This window comes from Cyprinus carpio, chromosome A17, assembly GCF_018340385.1.
Source record: "Cyprinus carpio isolate SPL01 chromosome A17, ASM1834038v1, whole genome shotgun sequence".
Classification (NCBI taxonomy): Eukaryota; Metazoa; Chordata; class Actinopteri; order Cypriniformes; family Cyprinidae; genus Cyprinus; species Cyprinus carpio.
Window position 1 is genome coordinate 3,365,962 of NC_056588.1, and position 21,653 is coordinate 3,387,614.

The following is a 21,653-nucleotide window of genomic DNA, read 5'->3' on the forward strand; positions in this document are numbered from 1 at the left end:
AGCAGTGTATTTGGCAGGGCAGAGGAGAGAGGAAAGTGTATTGAGAAATGGCCACCCCTGCCGTCATTATTCCACAAACAGAGGCAGTAAATCCAGGAGTGTGTTCAGGGATGTGGATTGGAGGGAGTTTCTCAAGGGGGTGGTTATCTGTTACTATTGCAGGACTGCTCAGACCTCTTCTGTCCTGCCAACATGGGACTAAAGTTACCCCAGTCTGTGTGTTGTGTATTGGGGCGGCAGGTTGTCCTGGGATGTCAGACAATGACGGCACAGGAACGGCTGATGACGGATCACATCACGTCAGACAGCTAAGCAAATTTACTTGCTACACAGCCACGTTTTCATGGTAATCGTGTTATTATCTGACACTGTTTGTCAGGATGGGCAAGACAAGTATAAACCAATGTTTACAAATCAACATGTCTATTATTATTCCAAATTAAGTCAATAGCACAGATAAGCCACATTTTCTCTAACATAAATTTAAGACCTAAAATGCACACCAAACTTAAAATAAAATTACTTTTGAAACCTTTATATTTTATTCATTTTTGTGCCTAATCTAAAACTGCTAACATGGCAACTAGAAAACCAAACTAAATTTAGTAGTTCAGTCTATCTCAAAGCATTTTTACATTGTTTATGTATATGTTTTTGTGGAAAATTTGTGTTTTTATGTTTATTTGCTGTCCTATAAAATGCCATACATTTTTTTTAAAGTAAGTAATAAGAATCTGTGGACCTAATAAAGACTTATAACATTTATTTTGCACAATTTGTGTTTACACAGTTTTATCTCTGTCAAATCTTTCACCTGCACCTTAAAAAAATGTCCTTTGTTTAAGATAGTGGCAATTTGTCATCAAATAAATAAAGATAGAAAGATTAAAGCAGATATTTAGATAAATATCAATATATTTAATGTCAATATATTTAATATTTTTATTGTAAATTTTCAAGTGAGTTTTTTCATGAAAAATACTTTTTTTTTTTCAAGTTTCAATTTATTTATTTTATTTTTATAAATTTTTTTGGACCGTGGTCTCAGTATTAAATATTATTAAATTATATTTAATTTAATAATACTTAATTTCTGTGTATTGTAATTTTCAGTGGTAAATTCCAAACTATCTGTCCTTGTAAGATATTTCACAAGACTGTCCAGTTAAAATTGTATTAGGCTTAATGTTTTGAATACACACCATCATAACAAAAGGCCGGAGACTTTCAATGACTCATTAAGCCAAACTATTATTTCTAACTATAGACGGCTGTTTTAGAGGGTGGGGTGTTGCAGTTGACTTTCTTTGTTTTCTCCATGCTGCAGATTCTAGCACATCAATTAATTAGATGATCTAGACTGAAAGTGGTATTTCTCATTTTCTAATTGCATATGAAAAGGGATCAGAAGGATTAAACCAACAATAACACTCTCCTGTATTTTAGCCCTTTTAATCAAGAGCCCAATAAACACAAAAGGTGTTAATGATGAGCGTTATAGAAGCTGTTCATTGAAACCAGCCCAGCTACATACATCAGATGTCCTCAGTGTTTACTGCTATGATGGAAGGCTTTATTTGATCCACTATCAAGACTAATAGAAATGCAATTAAGCTATTCAGTCAGACAAACTGTTAATATACAGTCTGCTTTGACTTTCTTTGCTTGAAAATGCCAAACCAGAATAAAAGGGATATTCTACGTCACAGTTTGCATCCATTTCATAAATGCATTTATTCTCTTCTGAAATTATTTCCATGAATTCCATGCAGCCAATTAAAAAAGTAGTAAATGAATCACTAAAATGACCAGTAGGTGTCGCAGCTTTATCATGTCTTTGCAAGAAACGATTCCTGAACTGTCTGAACAGGCTCAGTGGATTTTTTTCAGCCCCAAGAGGGAGCTCTGGCGATCAGAATTGACCAAAATCTGTTCAATTCTCAATTCATTATTGCTTTATTGGCATGAATGTAAATGATACAATATTGCCAAAGCTTAGTGTACATATATATATATTTATTGCTTTATTGGCATATATATATATATATATATATATATATATATATATATATATAAAATAATAATAATAATAATTAAATTAACATCACAGTAATGGAACTGAATATTATAACATCTTAGAATATTAAACTATAACAAAGTATAATGTGTGAACATTTGATACCACAGTCTTTAACTTACATAGAAACACACAAACACACTAAGGATCACTGTGGTGCACAATAGGGTTATTATACAATAGACCAAAATCTAGCACTTCACATTTATATGTGCTATACATTGAGTCAACAGTGTCACATTATAGTTTTTATTAGGCTATTATATCATAATAACATTTAATTTAACCCATTTTAACCAGCCACATTAATTTATGTTATTTCATCTCAGTTTTCAGAGGTTCAACTTTATTTCCTTCATTGGTAATTAAATTCAATGTGGTTGAAAAAGTGCAATTAACTCACGACTGCAGGTTGTGACATTTGTTCTACTTGGGTGTTACCTGAACAATTAAGCCTGCATTTAAAGTTAACTTTATACAAAAATATATATATTTTAGTGGAATTAATTTTGAATTAATTTTGCTACATTGTATATTTATTGTACTCTGAAGTACAGATGCTATACAGTGAAAGCAACTGTTCATTACTTTTTCTTTCATAAACATTTTTATAAATTGTCAAATATGCCCTATACATGTACTACTACAACATATTAGAATTTAAAATATAAGTTACTAAAAAAAAAGAAGGCTAAAAGTGACTAGCATAGACAGACAGACAGACCGAGACAGTGAGGATGATATAGATAGAATGAAAGAACAGACAGATAGATGGATAAACAGACAGACAGCTGATTCTCAATATAAATTATGAAAGTGTAGTAATTATTAACTAAATTATATAAAATCATCTAAGCATGCCTAATAGCATTAAAATAATCTTAAAATGAAAGTGTGAATACATGTGACCCCAACCTGCCCCACCCCTCCAAACACCCCACCCCCAGCAAAACAGCTGTTTGTAGACTTGTGTATTTATGTATAGACATTTGTCTGTAAGCATGTGTATTTATGGATGCACATTTATGTTTTTGTTTATATCCAATGTGTGTCCCTCTATCCTATCCGTTTATATGTGTGTGTGTGTGTGTGTGTGTGTGTGTGTGTGTGTGTGTTTTTAATTTTCGTAAGTAAGTGTATTGTTTGTTTTTATTTATGTTATTTCTTCAAAGTGTCTGAGAGATTGTATCTATATCTGTATTTATGAATGTTTTACGGGCGTGTGAATGTCTGTATAGCCTATGTGTAGCTACTGTGTGTTTATGTAAATGCATGTTTTATGTTTATGTGCATGTAGCCTGTATATGTTTATTTTGATGTGTGTCTGAATGTGAGCGAGCACGCGCGCGCGTGTTTATCATGACTGTGTGTGTGTGTGTGTGTGTGTGTGAGTGAGAGAGAGAGAGAGAGAGAGAGAGAGAGAGAGAGTCGCCATGTTTCTCCTCATCATTCCTGAAACACACTCAGTGGCGGCGGGCAGATGAGACAGAATCACCCCGTCACCCCACATCCACACCACCACCATCCTCCTCCTCATCTTCACCCCATCATCATCATCTGACGGATTTCATCCCGCGGGCAGGACTTATTTTCAAGGAATTATTCACGGGAATAGGACTATGGAAAACTAAGCGACACTCAATCGGTGCCTTTGGAGAACTTCGCTAAACTCATTATTGCGGACATAAACATATTTTATTCATCTTTTCCACGCACGTAATGCCTAAATATCACAGTTGGGGGGCGTGTCATGTTATTCCTGTTTGTTTTGAGGAAAATTCTCTTTGAGGACGAGCTAAAATCTGTTAGCCTGCTAGCCAAACGTCTTTATTAGCCGGATCATTAGCATCAGTTATTTTAACCCGTTAAAGTTGAACAAACTGGGGATGTTTTACAGTCTCTATACATGACATGGTTTGACACTAATACTTGTTAATATTACTACACTGTTTTTTGTATTTATATGAGAGAAAGCTAGTTGAGATACATTGTGTCGCGGGAATGTTGTTAGCTCGTTAGCTTGAGTAGCTACAGAAAAGGCACTTAAATGTATGTAGATTAATATTTATCAAACGCAAGAGATAAATTACAGTTTTATATAAACGTGGAAGGTGTTTTTGGGTAAATGTCTTAAATTGTTATTTCCCCCCCCATTTGGTGGTTTGTTGATCTTCCACTGAGTGCGTTAAAAGATGTAGTGAAAAGTTTTATTTGGTATGAAACTAAAATTATTTTTGAGTTTACTGCAGTTTTGTGACTGCATTTTACTGTGATGATGGGTGGATTATATTTATAGCTATTTAGACAGATCCCCTCCAAAGACTGTTCGTGTATTTGCATTGATTTTAATAACATTACACTACATTTTTTTGGGACTGACACTCGTTTTGCACCATGTCTGGAGAAGTGCGTTTGAAAAAGCTGGAAAAACTGATTCTGGATGGTCCTGTCCAGTCCAATGGACAGTCTTTTAGTGTGGAAACTCTTCTGGATGTTCTCATCAGCCTTTATGATGAGTGCACCAACTCCCCACTCAGAAGAGAGAAGAACATTGCAGAGTTTTTGGAATGGGGTGAGTATAATGCTTTTAAAAAAATGTTCCTTAAAATCAATGCATTTCATGTTTAAACCATATTAAATCAATGCATTTCATACCAAGACCATTTTAAATCAGTGCATTTAATGTTTAAACCCTGATAAATCAATGCATTTTATCTTTAACCCATGTCAAATCAATGCATTTCATGTTCAAGCCATCTTAAACCAATGCATTTCATCTTTAACCCATATCAAAATTGGTGCATTTTATGTTGAGGCCGTCTTAATCCTATGCATTTCATGTTCATCCCATAGTAAACCAATGCATTTTATGTTTAATCCATATCAAATCAATGCATTTTATGTTCAAGCCATCTTAAACCAATGCATTTCATGTTTAACCCATATCAAAATCAGTGCATTTTATGTTGAGGCTGTCTTACGCCTATGCATTTCACGTTCATCCCATAGTAAACCAATGCATTTTATGTTAAACCCATATCAAATCGATGCATTTTATGTTTAATGAATCGTAAGTCATCATATTTATTGATTAAATCATCTTATAATGGTACCAAATCTAAGTTCAGTAGATGTTTGGGTTTTAAAGTAATCATAAATAAGGATATTTCACTGAAGTTCATGCAACCAATGTCTTTAAGCCACGTTTGGCAGCACTAAATCATAGGTGTGTGTGTGTGTACAGCCCTGGAAAAGTCAAGTAGCAACATGCTGTTAAATTCTGAGCCATCATACCAGCATGTTGAGCAGTAAATCATGGGGCATGGATTGAAATTCACCTCAGAAAGGGAGTATATGTTATTAGAATTTGATTAAAAATGTTCACAAACCATTTTTATTTAAAAGTACATGTGCTATAGAATGTCTTTAAGGGTTAGTTGAAAAGCAATGAAAGAAATCTTCTTCTGTCTGTGGCAAAGTGTTGTGACACTGAAGGTTGTGCTGTTCACTGTCTTGGAAATTGATCAAACTGGTCCTATAGGAAAGGCTTTGGCTGTTGAGATTTGTGCGTGAATAATCTAGAAAAAGACCCCAGTCTATACGGTGTCATTCTCTATATGAATAACAACACCACTGACTTCTGGAATGTGAAATCTCCCCCTTTTGTTTTATACAAAGGATTTTTCCAAGCATGGAACTTGACGTTGACTTGTTTGGTGGTAAAGATGTAAATGCATTAAAAGAATAGTTCACCCAAAAATGAAAATTCACCCTCAGGCCATCCAAGATGCAAATGAGTTTGTTTCATCATGGGAGCAGATTTGGAGAGATTTAGCATGACATCAGTTGGTCTGCAGTGAATGGGTGCCGTCAGAATGAGAGTCCACAACAGCTGATAAAAACACTGTAATCCACACCACTCCAGTCCATCAATGTCTTGTGGAGTGAAAAGCTGCAAGAAACAAATCCATCATTAATATGTTTATAACTTTTAATCATTGCTTAAGGGTCCTCCATCCGCAATATTGCTTCCTCTAGTATAAATGTCACTTTGTCTGAATCTGCAGAGAAGTATGCACATATCAAGCACAGTTTACAAGCAAAAACAGTCTGAAACGGATCTAAAGAAATATGTTGGCGGATTTTGATGTGAGATGACAACAGAGGATGAACTTTTTCACTGGAGGAAGTGCGTGTTATGGATTATGGATTTAATTTTTGGTCAGAAGCAACAGTTTAAAGTTAAAATGACTTGATGGATTCTTTTCTTACAAACACAGCTTCTCTCGTTACAAGATTTTAACTGATGAACTGGAGTGGTGTGGAATATTTGGATGTTTTTATCAGCTGTTTAGACTCTCATTCTGACGGCACCCATTCACTGCAGAGCATCCACTGGTGAGCAAGTGATGCAATGCTACATTTACTCAACTCTGTTCTGATGAAGAAACAAACTTATCTACATTTTGAATGGCCTACACATGAGTAAATTTTCAGCAAATTTTCATTTTTGCATGGACTGTTCCTTTAATAACTGCTGGGAGGTATTATGAAGTGACCATCATGTGACTAAAATGTAACTGAACATATACAGTGTATGGGAAAAGTAGTTGCATTGTTTGAGTGTGTTAAATCAGGGGCCCCCTGACCCAGCTTAACTAAGAATATGGCTTTAAGGTTTTTAAATTTTTTAATTTTTTAATTTGATGAGTGGATGGCTGGATCGCTTTATGATGTTATTCTGTGAATGAACATAGTGTGCTGTTTGTTTGTTTATTTTGTGGCCTCACTTGCAACTATCCTGAATTGTAAACATTCCTTACCTAGTAACAGAAGTCATGATGCACGCAGTATATACCGAACAAATGTGTCAGAGCTTGAGAATAATAAAAATCCACTTTAACACAATAATACAAAGCATAGATCATATTTGTAGGGACCAGATTACAAAGTGTGACTCCTTGCACTTCTAGACCTCTTAAACTGAGCATAGGCTATATTTTAGGCTCATGCTTTGGGATAAGACATTGTGATTGCATTTTGCTTCATTTCTTCTTTTCAGCCTTTCTCAGAATCATTGATGCTTAGATATATATTGAAGATATATATTTATATATAAGATATATTTTACATATATTCTTAGGTCATTAATAATCTTGATTATATTCATATGGTTATATGAGGTATATAAAGCAAAACAAAAGTGGGGCAAATCTGTTTGCAAGCACAGTCTTGCTGAAGCAAAATCTGATCAGAAGACCTAGATTTCTAGTCGTTACCCAATTTTACTTTGCATGTAAGCACATTTGCCAATGCTTGTCAGCTTGTTCAGTGTGCAAATGCTCCAGTTTGTGTTTTTTACATTGACATCACATTTTATTTTTATTTTATTTTATTGCATTTTCTGTTTATTGATGTGCATGTTAACTCTCAAAGCCAATTTCTGATAGTTATCAGGATTTCTTTATGCTATTAAACACATTAATTGACTAATTAGTAATTAGAGTGCCGATTACCTGCTCTTTCTGCTTTCTCTGCTGATCTGAAAGAGGCCTGAAGACTTTTATTTTAAGGCCATTGTAGGAATGTGCAAGTCACAGATACCGTTTAGGCGCAACTGTTTGAAAGAAAAGGCTGACTTGGTTAACAGTGACTAACAACTATCCTCTGGTATTTGTAGAAGTCCCCCTGTGTAGTGAGTTCCCCTGGACAGCTGGTTTAAATTGATAACCCAAGCGGGTTTTGTAGGTTATGTGGCTATCCTGTCACAGCCCCAACATCATCTGCTTTTCCAGTGTTCTAGCTTATGTACTGGATACGTTTATTTATGCAGGTTGGGTTTGCTGTCAGGTAAAACCGGCCTCATATTTTGGGATTAGCTTTGTATTAACTTTGGGAGGTTTCTTGTATTCAAACGTTAAATCCTCCTCATCATAAGATTTTCCTTTATATTCAGTCCTTATTTGTATCTGTATTGTAGCAAGTCATCACTTGTTTAGGAGTGTCATGCACTGTGATTGGCAAGATCAATATGATTTTAGGGATGGAAATAATCTTGTTGTCTGTCCTATGGATTGGGTTTAGGACCAGACTTGTTCCTCCATTGTTATTTGCTCTCTCGCCAATGAAAATGCAAATGTAAACACTGCTAGTTGTTTTTTTGCAGTGTTAAAATTCGTTAATGCTTCATATGACTGATCTTCAGAAAAACATATGTTTGCAAATCATGTTATTTATTTATTTTTTTGACAACCTAATATCACGGTCTTTTTTGTTTTTGAGACCACAGTTTGAATTTTTTATCCCAATAAATTCACTCCTTTAATTGTTATGTTTTTAAGGTAAACCCTGTAATAATTGTATTAACTTCCTCAGGTTCTTCTGACTTTGAAATGTTTTTATGTTTAATTATTGATTTTCAGATTTTTAAACAGTGTTCTCAAGTTATTTTTGTTGTAGTTTTTAGAATATTGTACTATAATTATTTTATTTCAGTTTATGAAATGGGTCTTAAATTCGTAGTTTTAAGTTTATGAAGTAACACTGCAGACATTGGATGAAAGCTGAAGAGGTCTGACTATTTATTCTACGTCCGGTGTTTGTGCTATGCAGACATTTTACAGTGAAAATGCTCTTGATGTTGGAGTCGAGCAGAGCAGGTTTGAACACGGCACACACTCACAAGTATATCTGAGGTCTTCTTGCAGTCTGGCTTTAAGCTTTCTTTCCCTCTATGGAAATTGTGTTTTAATAATCCTGCCAGTGTCTGTGCCTTTATATGGTCTCCTAATGTGGGTCTCTTGGGTATTGCTGGAGATAGATGGTGTGGTTCATTTGATTTGCAGCTCTGTGTCCACTTACGCTGGAGTCTGTGACAGTGATATATACACAATGAGTTTTCTGCATTCAGTTCTTTAATGAACACTGACCCCTGCGTGCTGCAGTTGTTTGGGACACTTTGAAAGCAGTGTAGGTTCTTCTTAGGAAGGCTTGACCTTTAAACTGTCCTTTATAAATAGACTTTATACACTTTCCCTTTTGGATGTATTGGAGGCTGTGATGGCAGTTCCAGGTGGTCTGTTTTCCGTCTGTTTCTAATGCACTGTAAAAGGATGCCTGACACAGTGGTTACATTTGATATTCACAGCATTGTTTACGTTGTTTATGTTTTTAGTTTTATTTACGTTTTTATGTTTCTAATGTTGTTTAAGTGGATTCTTGATAATATCAATATCATCCGCTCTCACACCGAAAGCACAGTCAGTTGTCATCAGTGTCTGTTGTTTTGTGTAATTGATCTTTTGCTTTTTGGATTGTGGTTTTTGGTATTGTTTGTTTGATGTTTGGTTTTTTTTTTCTTGTTTGATGAATATTAGGTTGTGCATTTCGCAGAACATGACTCTCATTGTGATTCTGTGGGAAAATGTGAATAACTTTTATCCCCGGTGGGGGAAAAAGAATCAATACGATTCATCTCTATCCATCTCATATCTTCTGATTGTTTGTTGGTGTGTTTTGATGGTTTGATGATTTTTTTTCTTTTTTTTTGTGTGGTTTAGTGTTTGTAGGATTTTATAATGCTTGACAGATTTTTGAATTTTTGTGATATTTTTGACATTGACTGATAATCTGATCATTTTGACTGATCATGTTCAGCGATTGTTTTTTAAAGAAATTTTCATAAATATTCTTTTGAATATTTTTTTGGTATGTTTTTTTGTTCTTATCTCATTTAAATTGTAATGTATTTATATCTTTCATAAATATTCTTGGTACTCATATTAGGTTGGCCGTCTTGCTTTTTGGAAATTGGTACTTGCTGTGCTACTATTCTTAACCAGCTAGAGCAACAAGTGATAAGGAGCTAGACATTTTGATTGTCACTTGGTTTCTGTTTCTATTATGTTTTTGTTGGTAGATTCACATTAAGCCACTGTAATTTTCTTTCATTTTCATAATCATTGTGGATTATTTGTCACTAGAATATTATTGCATTGCAATTAGTATGTGTAATTAAATATCTTGATCAAATGATAATTCATTGATCAGAGGTTAAAACTAGCAACAAACCCAGATCTTTAACCACTAGGCCACATCATCCACAAACTATTGTAGCTTTCTTTCATTTTACAGCATGTTAGTTACGTGTTTAGAACTTCTTGGTATTTGTTAGTAAAAATACTGCACACTTTTGCCAAAGGCATGACAGTAAATACACATCCTAGTCAGGTGATTTCAACAGGGATGTGGAATCTGGAGTTGCGTGTTTGACGAGAGCGCTCAGATATGCTATATTTTCTCCAGTTGTTTCCATAGAAGTGAGGCAGCACCATTAGTTAAGGATTTCTGACCGGGATATAAGCAAATCACTTTGATCGAAAATTCCTTGACTGTTTTTCAGTTTCTCTCTCACCCAAAAACAAATTGGATTGGAGAACATTTGAAAAGAGTGTGAACAACAATAATATTGCTGAATAAGTGCTGATATGTAAATGTGGGCACGTTAGCTACTCATGGTTTTGACACCATAACCATTATAATTTTTGATTGAGCAAATTAAGTTTACATAAATGGTCTGTGTAGACTGTTTATATGATATTGTGTGGCAATTATAAGCAATCTATTTTTTTTTTCATTTTAGGATGAATTGTTCAGACTGATTATAAGCAATCTATTTTTTTTTTCATTTTAGGATGAATTGTTCAGACTGTTTCTGTATTCAGTGTAGTAGGGATGCAGCTCATGATTTATCTTGGTCAGTTCTTTTTTTAATTTTGTGGGTTAAGTGAACAGCACAGGCTCATTGTCTGTACAAGAGACTGGATTTAATGCAGTCCAAGTGAAAAGAGATCTGTCTTTGTGTCTGATCTCCAGTGCTGGTAGTCATGAACTCAATGTGACTTTCATTAACTGATACAGAGTTCATTCATAAGCAGCATGCAGCATTGTAGCTGTATGGCCTTCAGTAGAATGTAGTAGGTTTTTAGTTTTTTCTTTTTATTACTTTGTTTTTTATCTGTTTATTGTTGTAGCCTTTTTTTTTGTTTTATTTTTTTTTATTTTATGTAGTTTACCTGTTTCTTATTGAGAACATTTATGGACTCAAGTAGGTATTGTGTGAGTGTGTTTTTGGTGTTTGAATGTTGCTAAAATTGATGCATTTGTTCTTGTTTTTTGCTAGGGTGTTCTAGAATATGGAAAATTAACCCGGTATGAGTGTTTCTATGATATGGGTTCTTCTAGGATGTTCCGGGTGGTTGCTAGGTGGTTAATTACAAAAAATTTCACTCCCAGTTCTTTATGATATTCTGGTCATGGATAGATGGATTAATGTAAAGAAAACTAAATAAAGAAGTACTGGTATTGTTTAAACACGTTTTAACAGCTCTTATTAATAATTGGGCTTAAATGTATCAAATTCAAAAGTGTTAATTGCCCTTGGCCATTTGGGTTGGTGATCACATTCATCCTTGAGTTGAGTGCATTCTCTTCACAGCTTTCAATAGAAACTCCTTACACATCTTCTCAACCACACAGTAAATCATATTTTGTGTGCTCCATAAAACAATACAAAAGTGGTAATTGATTCTCATTGCTAAAGTCAGTAGTCATCCTGCAGTAGCCCCATACTTGTTGATGTTTTGTGATCGTTTTACTATTATAATTTGGAGTCTATTAGATATAAACCTTGCTGCCAGGATTGGTCACAATAAACGGGTTAATGGCAAATTTGTGCTGCCATTGATGATTAAACCCAGACTTATGTGGCATATTGTCCTATTGTCAGCCTATGAGATCGGCAGATCGCCGATACTCAATAATATCATGCTAATATATTGAATTATTTGCTTACTTAGTTTCATAGCCAGAGAGTGAAAACAGACTAATGGTAGTGTAATCTATTATCTTAATAATATTTTTTTTTTCAATAGGACTGAATATGTATTGAACATGATAGCAATTTAATAGAAACATTGTAAGTTACTAATTATAATGCTTACATTTCCTCGGTTATTCAAACAGCAGCTACAGAAAACGAGCAAAGAACAGCATCACTGACTTTATGCACTAAAAAAGGTGAAGCTATCTACACTGTATGGTGAATCAATCTCTTATACTTATGTTGCACAGACATCTGCACTTTGTTGTTTATGATGAGAGAATTCGTGAGAGAGCAGAATTCAGTCAGCGCGTGTGCAATGAACAACAAAACGCCGGTGTTTCAGCGATAACTCATCTGACCGCCTCTGATTGGCCGCTACATTCATAAAGTTAACTGAATTGTGTGTGTGATTGGTTATAACGAGCAACACTGTAAAAACACGGAAAAATAAATATGATGGAACAAATAAGCCCTAATATTAATTAGTATTTCTAGTTTATAATAAAAAAGAATAATTAATTGTCTTGCTATTGTCAAAGGCATCGGCCACAGGTGATGTCTCTGACTATCGTCGATACACAATACTATCATTTATCGGCACAACCTTAATGTGACAAGCCCTTTCTTTCTTGAACAGGTTTGTTTTTTTGATAATGGCGAGATGACTGTATTATCCTTCTACTTGGCAAATAAGTTATTTTATGTGAGGAAAAAAGGTCACATTGGCCAGTTTTTTAGCTGAATCCCTGCAAGAAAGACTTTACTGTGATAAACTATTAATCTGTCCTTCACACCTGCTCAGAGATGCCTCTGAACTTTTGATTTGTGTGAATGTGCTGTAACTGAACGGCTACAAATACCTTCAAGAAGATCAGGCCTTTATGGCACACCGTCGTGAAGTGATGGATTTGAACGTCTTCAATAATAACAACTTCTCTCTTTCTTCACAGCCAAGCCGTTCACCTCTAAAGTGAAACAGATGCGATTGCACAAAGAGGACTTCGAGATCCTGAAGGTCATTGGTCGAGGAGCTTTTGGCGAGGTAAGCGTCAGTCTTGTGTTGAGACTGTAGTGAATGACTGGATCTGAATTTCCATACTATCCATAGTATATAGCAGTGGCTCTCAACCCAAAACATGTTCTCATAAGTTTGCTTTTTTATTAAGAAACCTTTGTGCAATAAACAACTTTGGTATAATGTTCGGTTGCTGTTTGATGTCTAAAATGTCTCAAAATAGTATTTTTTAGTATGTAGTCTAGAACTTTCCGGTGCTTTTACCAGTGAAGTACATACTCAACAAAATGTAGAAGTGTGTGAGTTGGGATGCAGCCAGTCAGTCGTTTTAAGTGCCAGAGAAGTGGTCAGGACCCTTGTGGTGCCATTGTTGTTTTTTGGGCAAAGAATTCATTCATGACTCAAAGACATGCCAAGTTATTTTACTTGTCATAAACTGAGTAAAGTACAGTTTGTTATCCCATGAAAATGTGAAAGTGTTTAACCCAAGTTAACAGTTTAGCAGCCAAAGTCAACCTATTTTCACTCTTGCATATTTTATGTTTGCAGAGTGTGACACCATCACCATCTGCACAATGAGAGTTACACTGAGCAGATGCTGATGGGTGTCATGCTCTCTGAACGGAGCTCTTTGTAGCTGTCAAAGGGTTGTCTCTGTGTTAAGGTTGACCTGTCACCCCGGCTGACCTGTCCTGCCCTGATCCTGGTTTCATAGAGACCTCGACAGGAGCCAAGCTAGAGCGCATCGCTTAAATCTCTCATAACATCTCTGGTTCTTCTCTGATCAGTGATTAATTGATGATTTACATGAATTTAATCAGTTGAGAGTATTGATTGTTGATTAATCAATTTCATAGCTGTGACACAGGCATGCATGCAGTATGTTTATAGTTTAAGTTTAAATTCCGTTTGAATTTTTCTGGATACTTTTTTCTTCTTCATTTTTCTGGATTCCATTTTAATGGCTAAGTATCTTGTAAGAAATTTTTATGACTGAATTCCACTATTCCATCTGTGTTTTCCATATTGCATTTTTTATTTGAATTGCTCACTTTTGTCCACCCACACATCTCGTACTGTTGACAGTGTTATGACAGAAGTTAAATGTCATTTTTGAGATATAATTAGTTTTCCAAAGCTGTATTTTAAAGACTGCATTGTGGGAGTTTGGCCCATGTAAGGCTGTGTGTTTTGAGGGCACAATGCCAGCGCTCTGAATGCTATTTTAAAAGTTGCTTTCCAGTCTCTGGATCCTTTCGATCTGATATTTTCTGGAACTTATAACAAATACTCCAGCTTTTCTTAGCAACCATAAACTGTGAATTTTTAGGTCTGTGCCATTGGTTTATTCTAAATCCCTATCAAGTGTTTGGAAGAGAGAAGAGCGTGATTTCTATCTGGAATAATGCTCGTATCCTGGCTCGGGCTGGAATGTGCAGACCTCTCAATGCGTGCTTGTTTTGGCTTATTTAATCGTAGTGAGTGAATCACACCGTTGTTTCGCTTGGACACCTTATGTTCAAGATAAATATATGTCCATTCCACTTCGCTTCCTTTTCTCATGATGCTTACACAAATGTCCGGCCCAAACATCATTTTATTTGTCCATTATGTGCCATTTAGGTGAATGTGTTTGGATCAATGTTTCCTATAATTTTGTTTTTGCTCCACAAAACCCATCATTATTACATTATTATATGAAATAATTCTATATTATATATCTTGTGTTTGAAATTAAATGTTAGAAATTATAAATTGTATTTAAAAAAAAATAATTATGTAATATAAAATATTAAAAATTATATAATATATATTTTATATTTTAATTATTTTTGTTTCTTAAAAAGTATTAAAAAAATATTAATTAACTAATTATAATAAAATATGTTATCAAAAGTGGCTTGGGTCAGATTTCAAAGTCATATTTTGCAGTTCAAAGTTTGATTTATTAAAACTGGATTTGGGCTGTCGGTGAAATTGTCTCTGACTTGATATTGAATTGCTCCCAGCTGATTGTGTTTTTACTTGAGTCCTGAGTGTGTATTTGTGAAGAATCCTTTCTTCCCCCAATATGAGTTATATTATGATTTCATAGCTCTGTGTGTGTGTGTGTGTGTGTGTGTGTGTGTGTGTGTGTGTGTGAGTGTGTAGTAACCTGACCTGCCCTTTAACTCAAGGTTTACACTCTACTGTCACTGATAACCACTTCCACGTGTGATCTGGAAATCTAGATGGAACAAAAGCAAAACAAAGCATCTTATCATCTCATCGGGACCTCTAGAAATCCCCTCGTGCTTTCTTAATGGAGAGCCAGGTGTCAGATCTCTGTGTGTTTTCCGGTGCGTTCCAGGTAGCAGTTGTAAAGGTGAAAAGTTCAGACAAGGTGTTCGCCATGAAGATCCTCAACAAGTGGGAGATGCTGAAAAGAGCAGAGGTACAAAATGTCAGAAGGAATTAGTTTGGTAATGAAACCTTAGTTTTGAGTGGAAAATGTAAATAAATGTGTCTTCTTGTTTCCAGACAGCTTGTTTCCGGGAGGAGCGGGACGTGCTGGTAAACGGGGACTGTCAGTGGATCACCAGACTCCACTACGCCTTTCAGGATGACAACTTCCTGGTAGGCTTCTGCCCTCTGAGTGCTTCCACATTAACAGGAGTATCTATCTATCTATCTCCTGGTAGGCTTCTGCCCTCTGAGTGCTTCCACATTAACAGGAGTATCTATCTATCTATCTATCTGTCTGTCTGTCTGTCTGTCTATCGTTCTATCGTTCGTTCTGTCTGTCTGTTATTTTATCTATCTTTCTAGCTAGCTAGATATAATTCCATCGTTTTGTCTGCTGTTACACCGTTTAGTTCTGGCATGTCTGTCTTCTGCAGTACCTGGTGATGGATTACTACGTGGGTGGTGACCTCTTGACTCTTCTCAGCAAGTTTGAGGACCGTTTGCCAGAGGACATGGCCCGATTTTACCTGGCTGAGATGGTTCTGGCAATCGATTCTGTGCATCAGCTCCACTATGTCCACAGGTGAGATCATTGTTCTCGTGAACCAGCCTGGTTGTTCTTGTCCTTCTATTTTTTTATTTTTTTAGTTTTTTTGCTGCTGCACGACATTGTTACATTTGGAGCAAATTGCATGGAAATGATTTGTGTGCGCTGGTCTGTGGGAATGTGAATTCTTTTGGGAACACAGGAAGTGACCAAATTGTTCTGATTTCAACAATCACAGAGCAGATTTCAGTGCTGCCTTTGCTTGCTAAGTTGCTATTGCACTCTATACATGGAGTGCCTTTCCAGGGATAACGCTCGGAGGCGTCTGGCCCCTCAGATGTGGCTTCAGTGGAATTGATTTATTCTGGTCTTACTAATTGCAGGCCTCTGCTGCAGAGCCCAGCAGAGGGCCGTACATATCGTATGAGCTCTGAGAACTCAAATAAAGACTATAATTGCAGGTTTAGTAGCCACCCCAGCCGTGAGAGATATGTTTTGGACAATTTAAAAGGGGTATGATACTGCAGGCAACTCCCTTCCAAAGGAGGGAAAATAGACGTAGTTCCATTTTTACCCATGTTTAAGTGCGTTGTCCAGTTTTGGACAGATTTACTCAAGCTTGAAATGAATAGTTACATAACCTCGTCCATAGTAAGACACCAAGCTAAACTTTAGGTGCTGAGTAGACCAGATTGACAAAGGGGCCGGCCTTCCATTGTTGTCATTTATGCAGGAAGTTGCATATTTGTGTGCCAGGCTCTGAGTTTCCTGTCATTCTGTCCCCCATGCTGGATGCTTTTCAGTTCAGCAAGGCTGTTACATATCGTACAGTTTCCTTTGCTGACGGTGTTTTTACTCTCTCGTGTGCTTGTTATTCACTATTAGAACATAAAGTGCATGTTTTTCCCCTGCAGCAGTGTGCTTGTGTTGATACGCTTCATCTGCATTCCTGCTGTCCAGTTAAAGCTGTTTGCGTTTGAGTGGTAGTCAGCGCTCACACCATATGTTCAGTGAAAAACATTTTGGCCAAGACAGCTGTTCCTCTTATCTTACATCTCTCTTATGTGAATGCACATGGCTGTGCTGGAGTTTTCATGGTTTGATTAGGAAGAATTTGTATTTTTGGTTCCATATTTGGAGTTCTGTTAAATATCTTATCAACTGAAAATAAGCCAACATAAAATTGAAAGTGACCCCATGTACTTTCTGAACATGTTTCCGGTCTTATTGTGCACAATAATTGTTTTTACAATCCAATCAATTTCCTAAGGATAAAATTAAGTCCCACCCTAATTAATTTTTTTTTTAACTTGAAAATAAGTCACTTTTTAAACTAAAATGTGTTCATGTTCATAGCATATCATAATTTACTTTTTTATAATAATTTCGACTGTATTTCTGACCATTACAGCTGTTTGTTTTCCGTAAAATTGTCTGTGAGGAGTGTTATAAATGCCAGATTGGTGTTTTATTTCAGAATAGGAAGGAATATGCTTTTTTTATTATGATGTGCGCACTTTAATAACAGTCTAAAACAACAGTTTTGAACTTTGACTAGATGTCCTGGAGACTACAGGCTCATTTGCCTTTCCAATTAATTAGCTTTTTGTTATTTTGAAAAAGAAAAAAATCATGTTTCTTTATGCTTCAAGATTATGAGGGCTACTGTAAATAGCTGACGGTGTTTAATTAGCACTTCTCTGATAGCACATTTTTATGGTGTCAGTGTCTGTTTCAATGTGGATAAATTACATTAGGTAAACATGTCAGCTGTGTGGATGCTAGGGTTGGGTTGACAGTATCGATTTCTTAATTGTATGTTTAGCTCCAGTCGACTGGACTCCATGTCTGTAAGCTGAGCGCAGTGTTGACCGCTGCACTGACCTGTTCACCAGAGGTCAGCGCTTCACCTCCCACATTACTTTCATTCCACGTGCACACAGGTATGTGACACTCCCCGGACCAACCCTCTGGACACCAGCAGACCAGCAGTAACAATCTCCTGAATGCAGGGTATTTTGAGCTATTCTTACGAGCGAGTCTGACCAGCGTCTGAGAGACATCTAACACTCATATTTCTCCGAGAGCCCAGCGGCGTGTCTGGGATTTTGACACCTCTTTGTCACTTGTAAAGCTCTGACAGCCACACCACTGCAGTCTGGCTCGTCTCTGATCATGTGAGCTCCAGTGGCTTCACTCTTATTGGCGGTTTATGCATTGATTTGCTGTTCATTTAAATTTAATAGAAGTTAAACCTTTCATTATGTTGGCCATATTTACTCATGTTGCCTGAAATTCTCTTGACTAGCTGTCAGGTTACCTCATCACTGAACAGTTGATTTATTTATATATATATATATATATATATATATATATATATATATATATATATATATATATATATATATTCTGCTGTATTGCTTTGAAAAGTCAAAACTCTAGTATTATGATAATGTTTTTCTTTATATATTTATTTTTTTACCGTATTGCGTTGAAAAATACTTTAGGATTATTGTATTTAGTTTCAGCATAAATTAAAGGTGGTACAAATGTGTTAAGTGAATTTACTCATTACAGTAATGATAAGTAGATTAATTTGACATAATGTTAATGGTAAAATTGGGGGAAGGAATGTTTCAATGCAAAATATCTTAATCGCACTAATAATAGGTTTCATTTTCTTTTTGTAAAATATAATTTCACCTTTTTTTTTTTTTTTTTTTTTTTTTTTTTTTGAAGTGAAATTTAATAAGAATGTGCTTTTGGCGTGGTTATGTTCAGCCATGCTATTAAGCCAAGATGATATCTGCAGATGTTTTTGCATCTGTGCTGGTTTGGAAGAAAATCTGTTTCTGTGGTATCCCTCAATGCAATGCGCTTAACTTGCCCTGCCGTTTCCAAAGTGGTGGATGAAACAGAAACATTATCAACCACAATTTTAAACATCTCCTTTATGTCTTGTAATTTGATCAGTCTTTTTTGTCTCAAAATTGGATTAAAAATGAAATATAACCATGTATTTTTTACATTTCTAAGATTATAAATTGGCTAAAAATTAAAATATGCAACCAAATGTAGCATACTAGTTTGCAATGTCGGTATTGGTTCAGGGTGTGGTGTGGCACAGCTGCATAGCCTCTTGGGATTGCCAGGATCGTCCATCTTCGCCTGGAATTTCAGGGGCTCCCAGTGGAATGAACAGCACTGCAGCTTCTGAGGCGAGATCTCAAGCCCAGATCCTCGACCACATCTCTGATCACCATCTGCAGAATCCTGGAGGCCGCAGGAGAAAGCCCCCTTGCATTCCTGCGGTCTCCTTCAGCAGGAAGCCGACACTGAAGTCAGCAGTAAACTACTCCGTGACCTTTGTATGGCGGTTCACAGCTTCACACTGTAGCATCTGTAAGGCTTGAGATTGTGAAGTACAGGGAATATCCAACTGGAGGAAGCCGTCAGTTACTGTAGGCTATCATTGTTTAAGAATGTAAAGTTTTGTCTCCTCTTGTACGATTCTTCTCAGGGGTGTTTTGGATGGGGAATTAACCTCTCCATCACAGCTCTGCTCCAAGCGATTGTGTAATCTGGGTTAATATTGATTCAGGTGTGCATGTTTTCTGCTCGCACGAGTTGCTGGTGGAGCAAATCAGGCCTGAAGCTCATTCTGATCATGAGGTCGGCCTCTATCGCATTGGCAAATACGCCCCTCAGTCATTCTGAAGAGATCCTGAGATCTTCACTCTAGTGTTTCCGCTTGGTTCGTTTGTGATTAATCCAGTTATTGACCTTTTTCTGGACTGTGTGCAGATATTGATCAGAATTCCTAAAGTTCCACCCCTTTTCCATCTCTCTCAGGACGATAACCTGACGGGTTGGACAGGTCCTCAGGGTCTCTGAGAGTTGACTGCCAATAGCTCTTATCAGATAATGATCGAAAACGCATTAGTCAGTGTCCATACAGATAACAGTAAATTGTTTTTCATTCTTCATTCAATTTTTTTTTTCAACTGGGAATTAAATGAGCTTTAATAAATATGTGGCTTTGTTTGTCTAAGGCTGTAATTGTGGGATTTGGGATCTTCAAACTAAAAACTGTGGTGATATGAAACTTGAAGACATAGTCCACCCAAAAATGGACATTCTGTCATTATTTACTCACCCTCATGTCATTCCAAATCTGTATGGCTGTATGACTTTTGTATGACGTTTTTTCTGTGGGATTCAAAAGAAAAATTCTGAAGAATATTGGTAACCAAACAGCTTCAGTTCCCATTGACTTCCATTGTATTATTATTATTAATATTTTTTACCCAATAATGGAAGTCAGTGAGAACCGAAACTGTTGAGTTACCAACATTCTTCAGAATTTCTTCTTTAATGTTCCACAGAGGAAAGAAAGTCATTCAGGTTTGGAACAACATGTAGTTGAGTAAATGATGACAGAATATGAATTTTTGGGTGGATCAATATTATATATTTATTAATTTCCGTTTTTAATTAGATAAACCATCCAATAGAACCAATTCATAAAAAATGATTAAAACGTCCCAGTGCTGTTTGAGAGGAAGATATTTGGGGGAGTGTACTTATTTCTTGTTCATGTGCAATGTCATGTAAAAAAATAAATATAAAATAAAATTTAAATAAATAAATAAAGCTGTGTATTGGCAAGAATCTGGCTATACGATACATATCACGATACAGGGGTTCCGATACGATATGTTGCTATACATTGCGATACTGTCAGCAAGGCGAAATATTGGGATATTTCTTATTTTAGGAATAGGATATATTTTTAGGAACACACCACCATATCCAAACCTTAGCATTAAATAAATAAAAATGATTTAACCAGAACACAGTGGGATCTGCATTTGATCAGTCCCTGTAACATTCAATGTTATTGAATCACTTTTTGTGCAGTATGAGTAAAGAGGGGAAAATTAAAGTGCTTGCAGGATCCTTTAGTTAAATGTATAATACCTATCAAATGTATTTTGTAAAAAGCCCATATATATTTTTAGACCCTGCTTTAAAGGTTCACAGTTTAAGTTTACAGTTGTAACATACAATGTCATAACATTTTGATCTGAACAAAATAATTACATTTGCTTAATATCAATAAAAAAGTACTTACAGGATTCCTAAAAAAATAAACAATTGTAAAACAATAAAATAAATACAGATGTTGAACCTTTCCACTTGGATTTCACAGGTTTTTCAGTTTGTATTTATGTTACACTTCAGCTTTGTACACCAAAACAGGAACTGGGACGATTACTTCATCCTCCATTACTAGCAGCGATATTAACGCTAACATTAACAATGCTAGTATTTCCTGTAATTCAAGATTTGTTCAGAGATGAAGACTGCCATCTAGCAGTCGGGATGTACACTCAAACGAAACAACTTCCAGGAATCTTGTATGAATTTTTGAAATTTTTATTATATCGATATTCCGTTTTTGAGAATTGATACCTTATCGCCAAACATAAATATCACGATACTCACGTGTATCGATATTTTCTTACACCACTATAAATATACATTTTGACTCATCATGCAAATGTTTTGACTCATCAAAGTCCCTGTGTATCCCCTAATTTAGGTATGTATTTATCTTAAATAATATATCAATTTTATTTATTTATTTTTTAATAAAGATTTATTTATTTTCCTAATTAAAATG

General features: G+C 35.7%; 1 protein-coding gene across 2 annotated transcripts in view; it reads left to right on the plus strand.

Annotated features, from left to right (window-relative positions):
* Positions 1-3,484: 3,484 nt before the first annotated feature.
* Positions 3,485-21,653, plus strand: part of LOC109053094 (serine/threonine-protein kinase MRCK alpha-like) — a 53,175-nt gene continuing 35,006 nt past the window's right edge. For both annotated transcript variants that reach the window (XM_042773563.1, XM_042773564.1), the window contains exons 1-5: positions 3,485-4,649; positions 12,911-13,002; positions 15,326-15,409; positions 15,496-15,591; positions 15,855-16,003. In XM_042773563.1, coding sequence (XP_042629497.1) covers positions 4,472-4,649; positions 12,911-13,002; positions 15,326-15,409; positions 15,496-15,591; positions 15,855-16,003 — 599 coding nt within the window. In that variant the 5' untranslated portion in view covers positions 3,485-4,471. The remainder of the gene's footprint in view (positions 4,650-12,910; positions 13,003-15,325; positions 15,410-15,495; positions 15,592-15,854; positions 16,004-21,653) is intronic.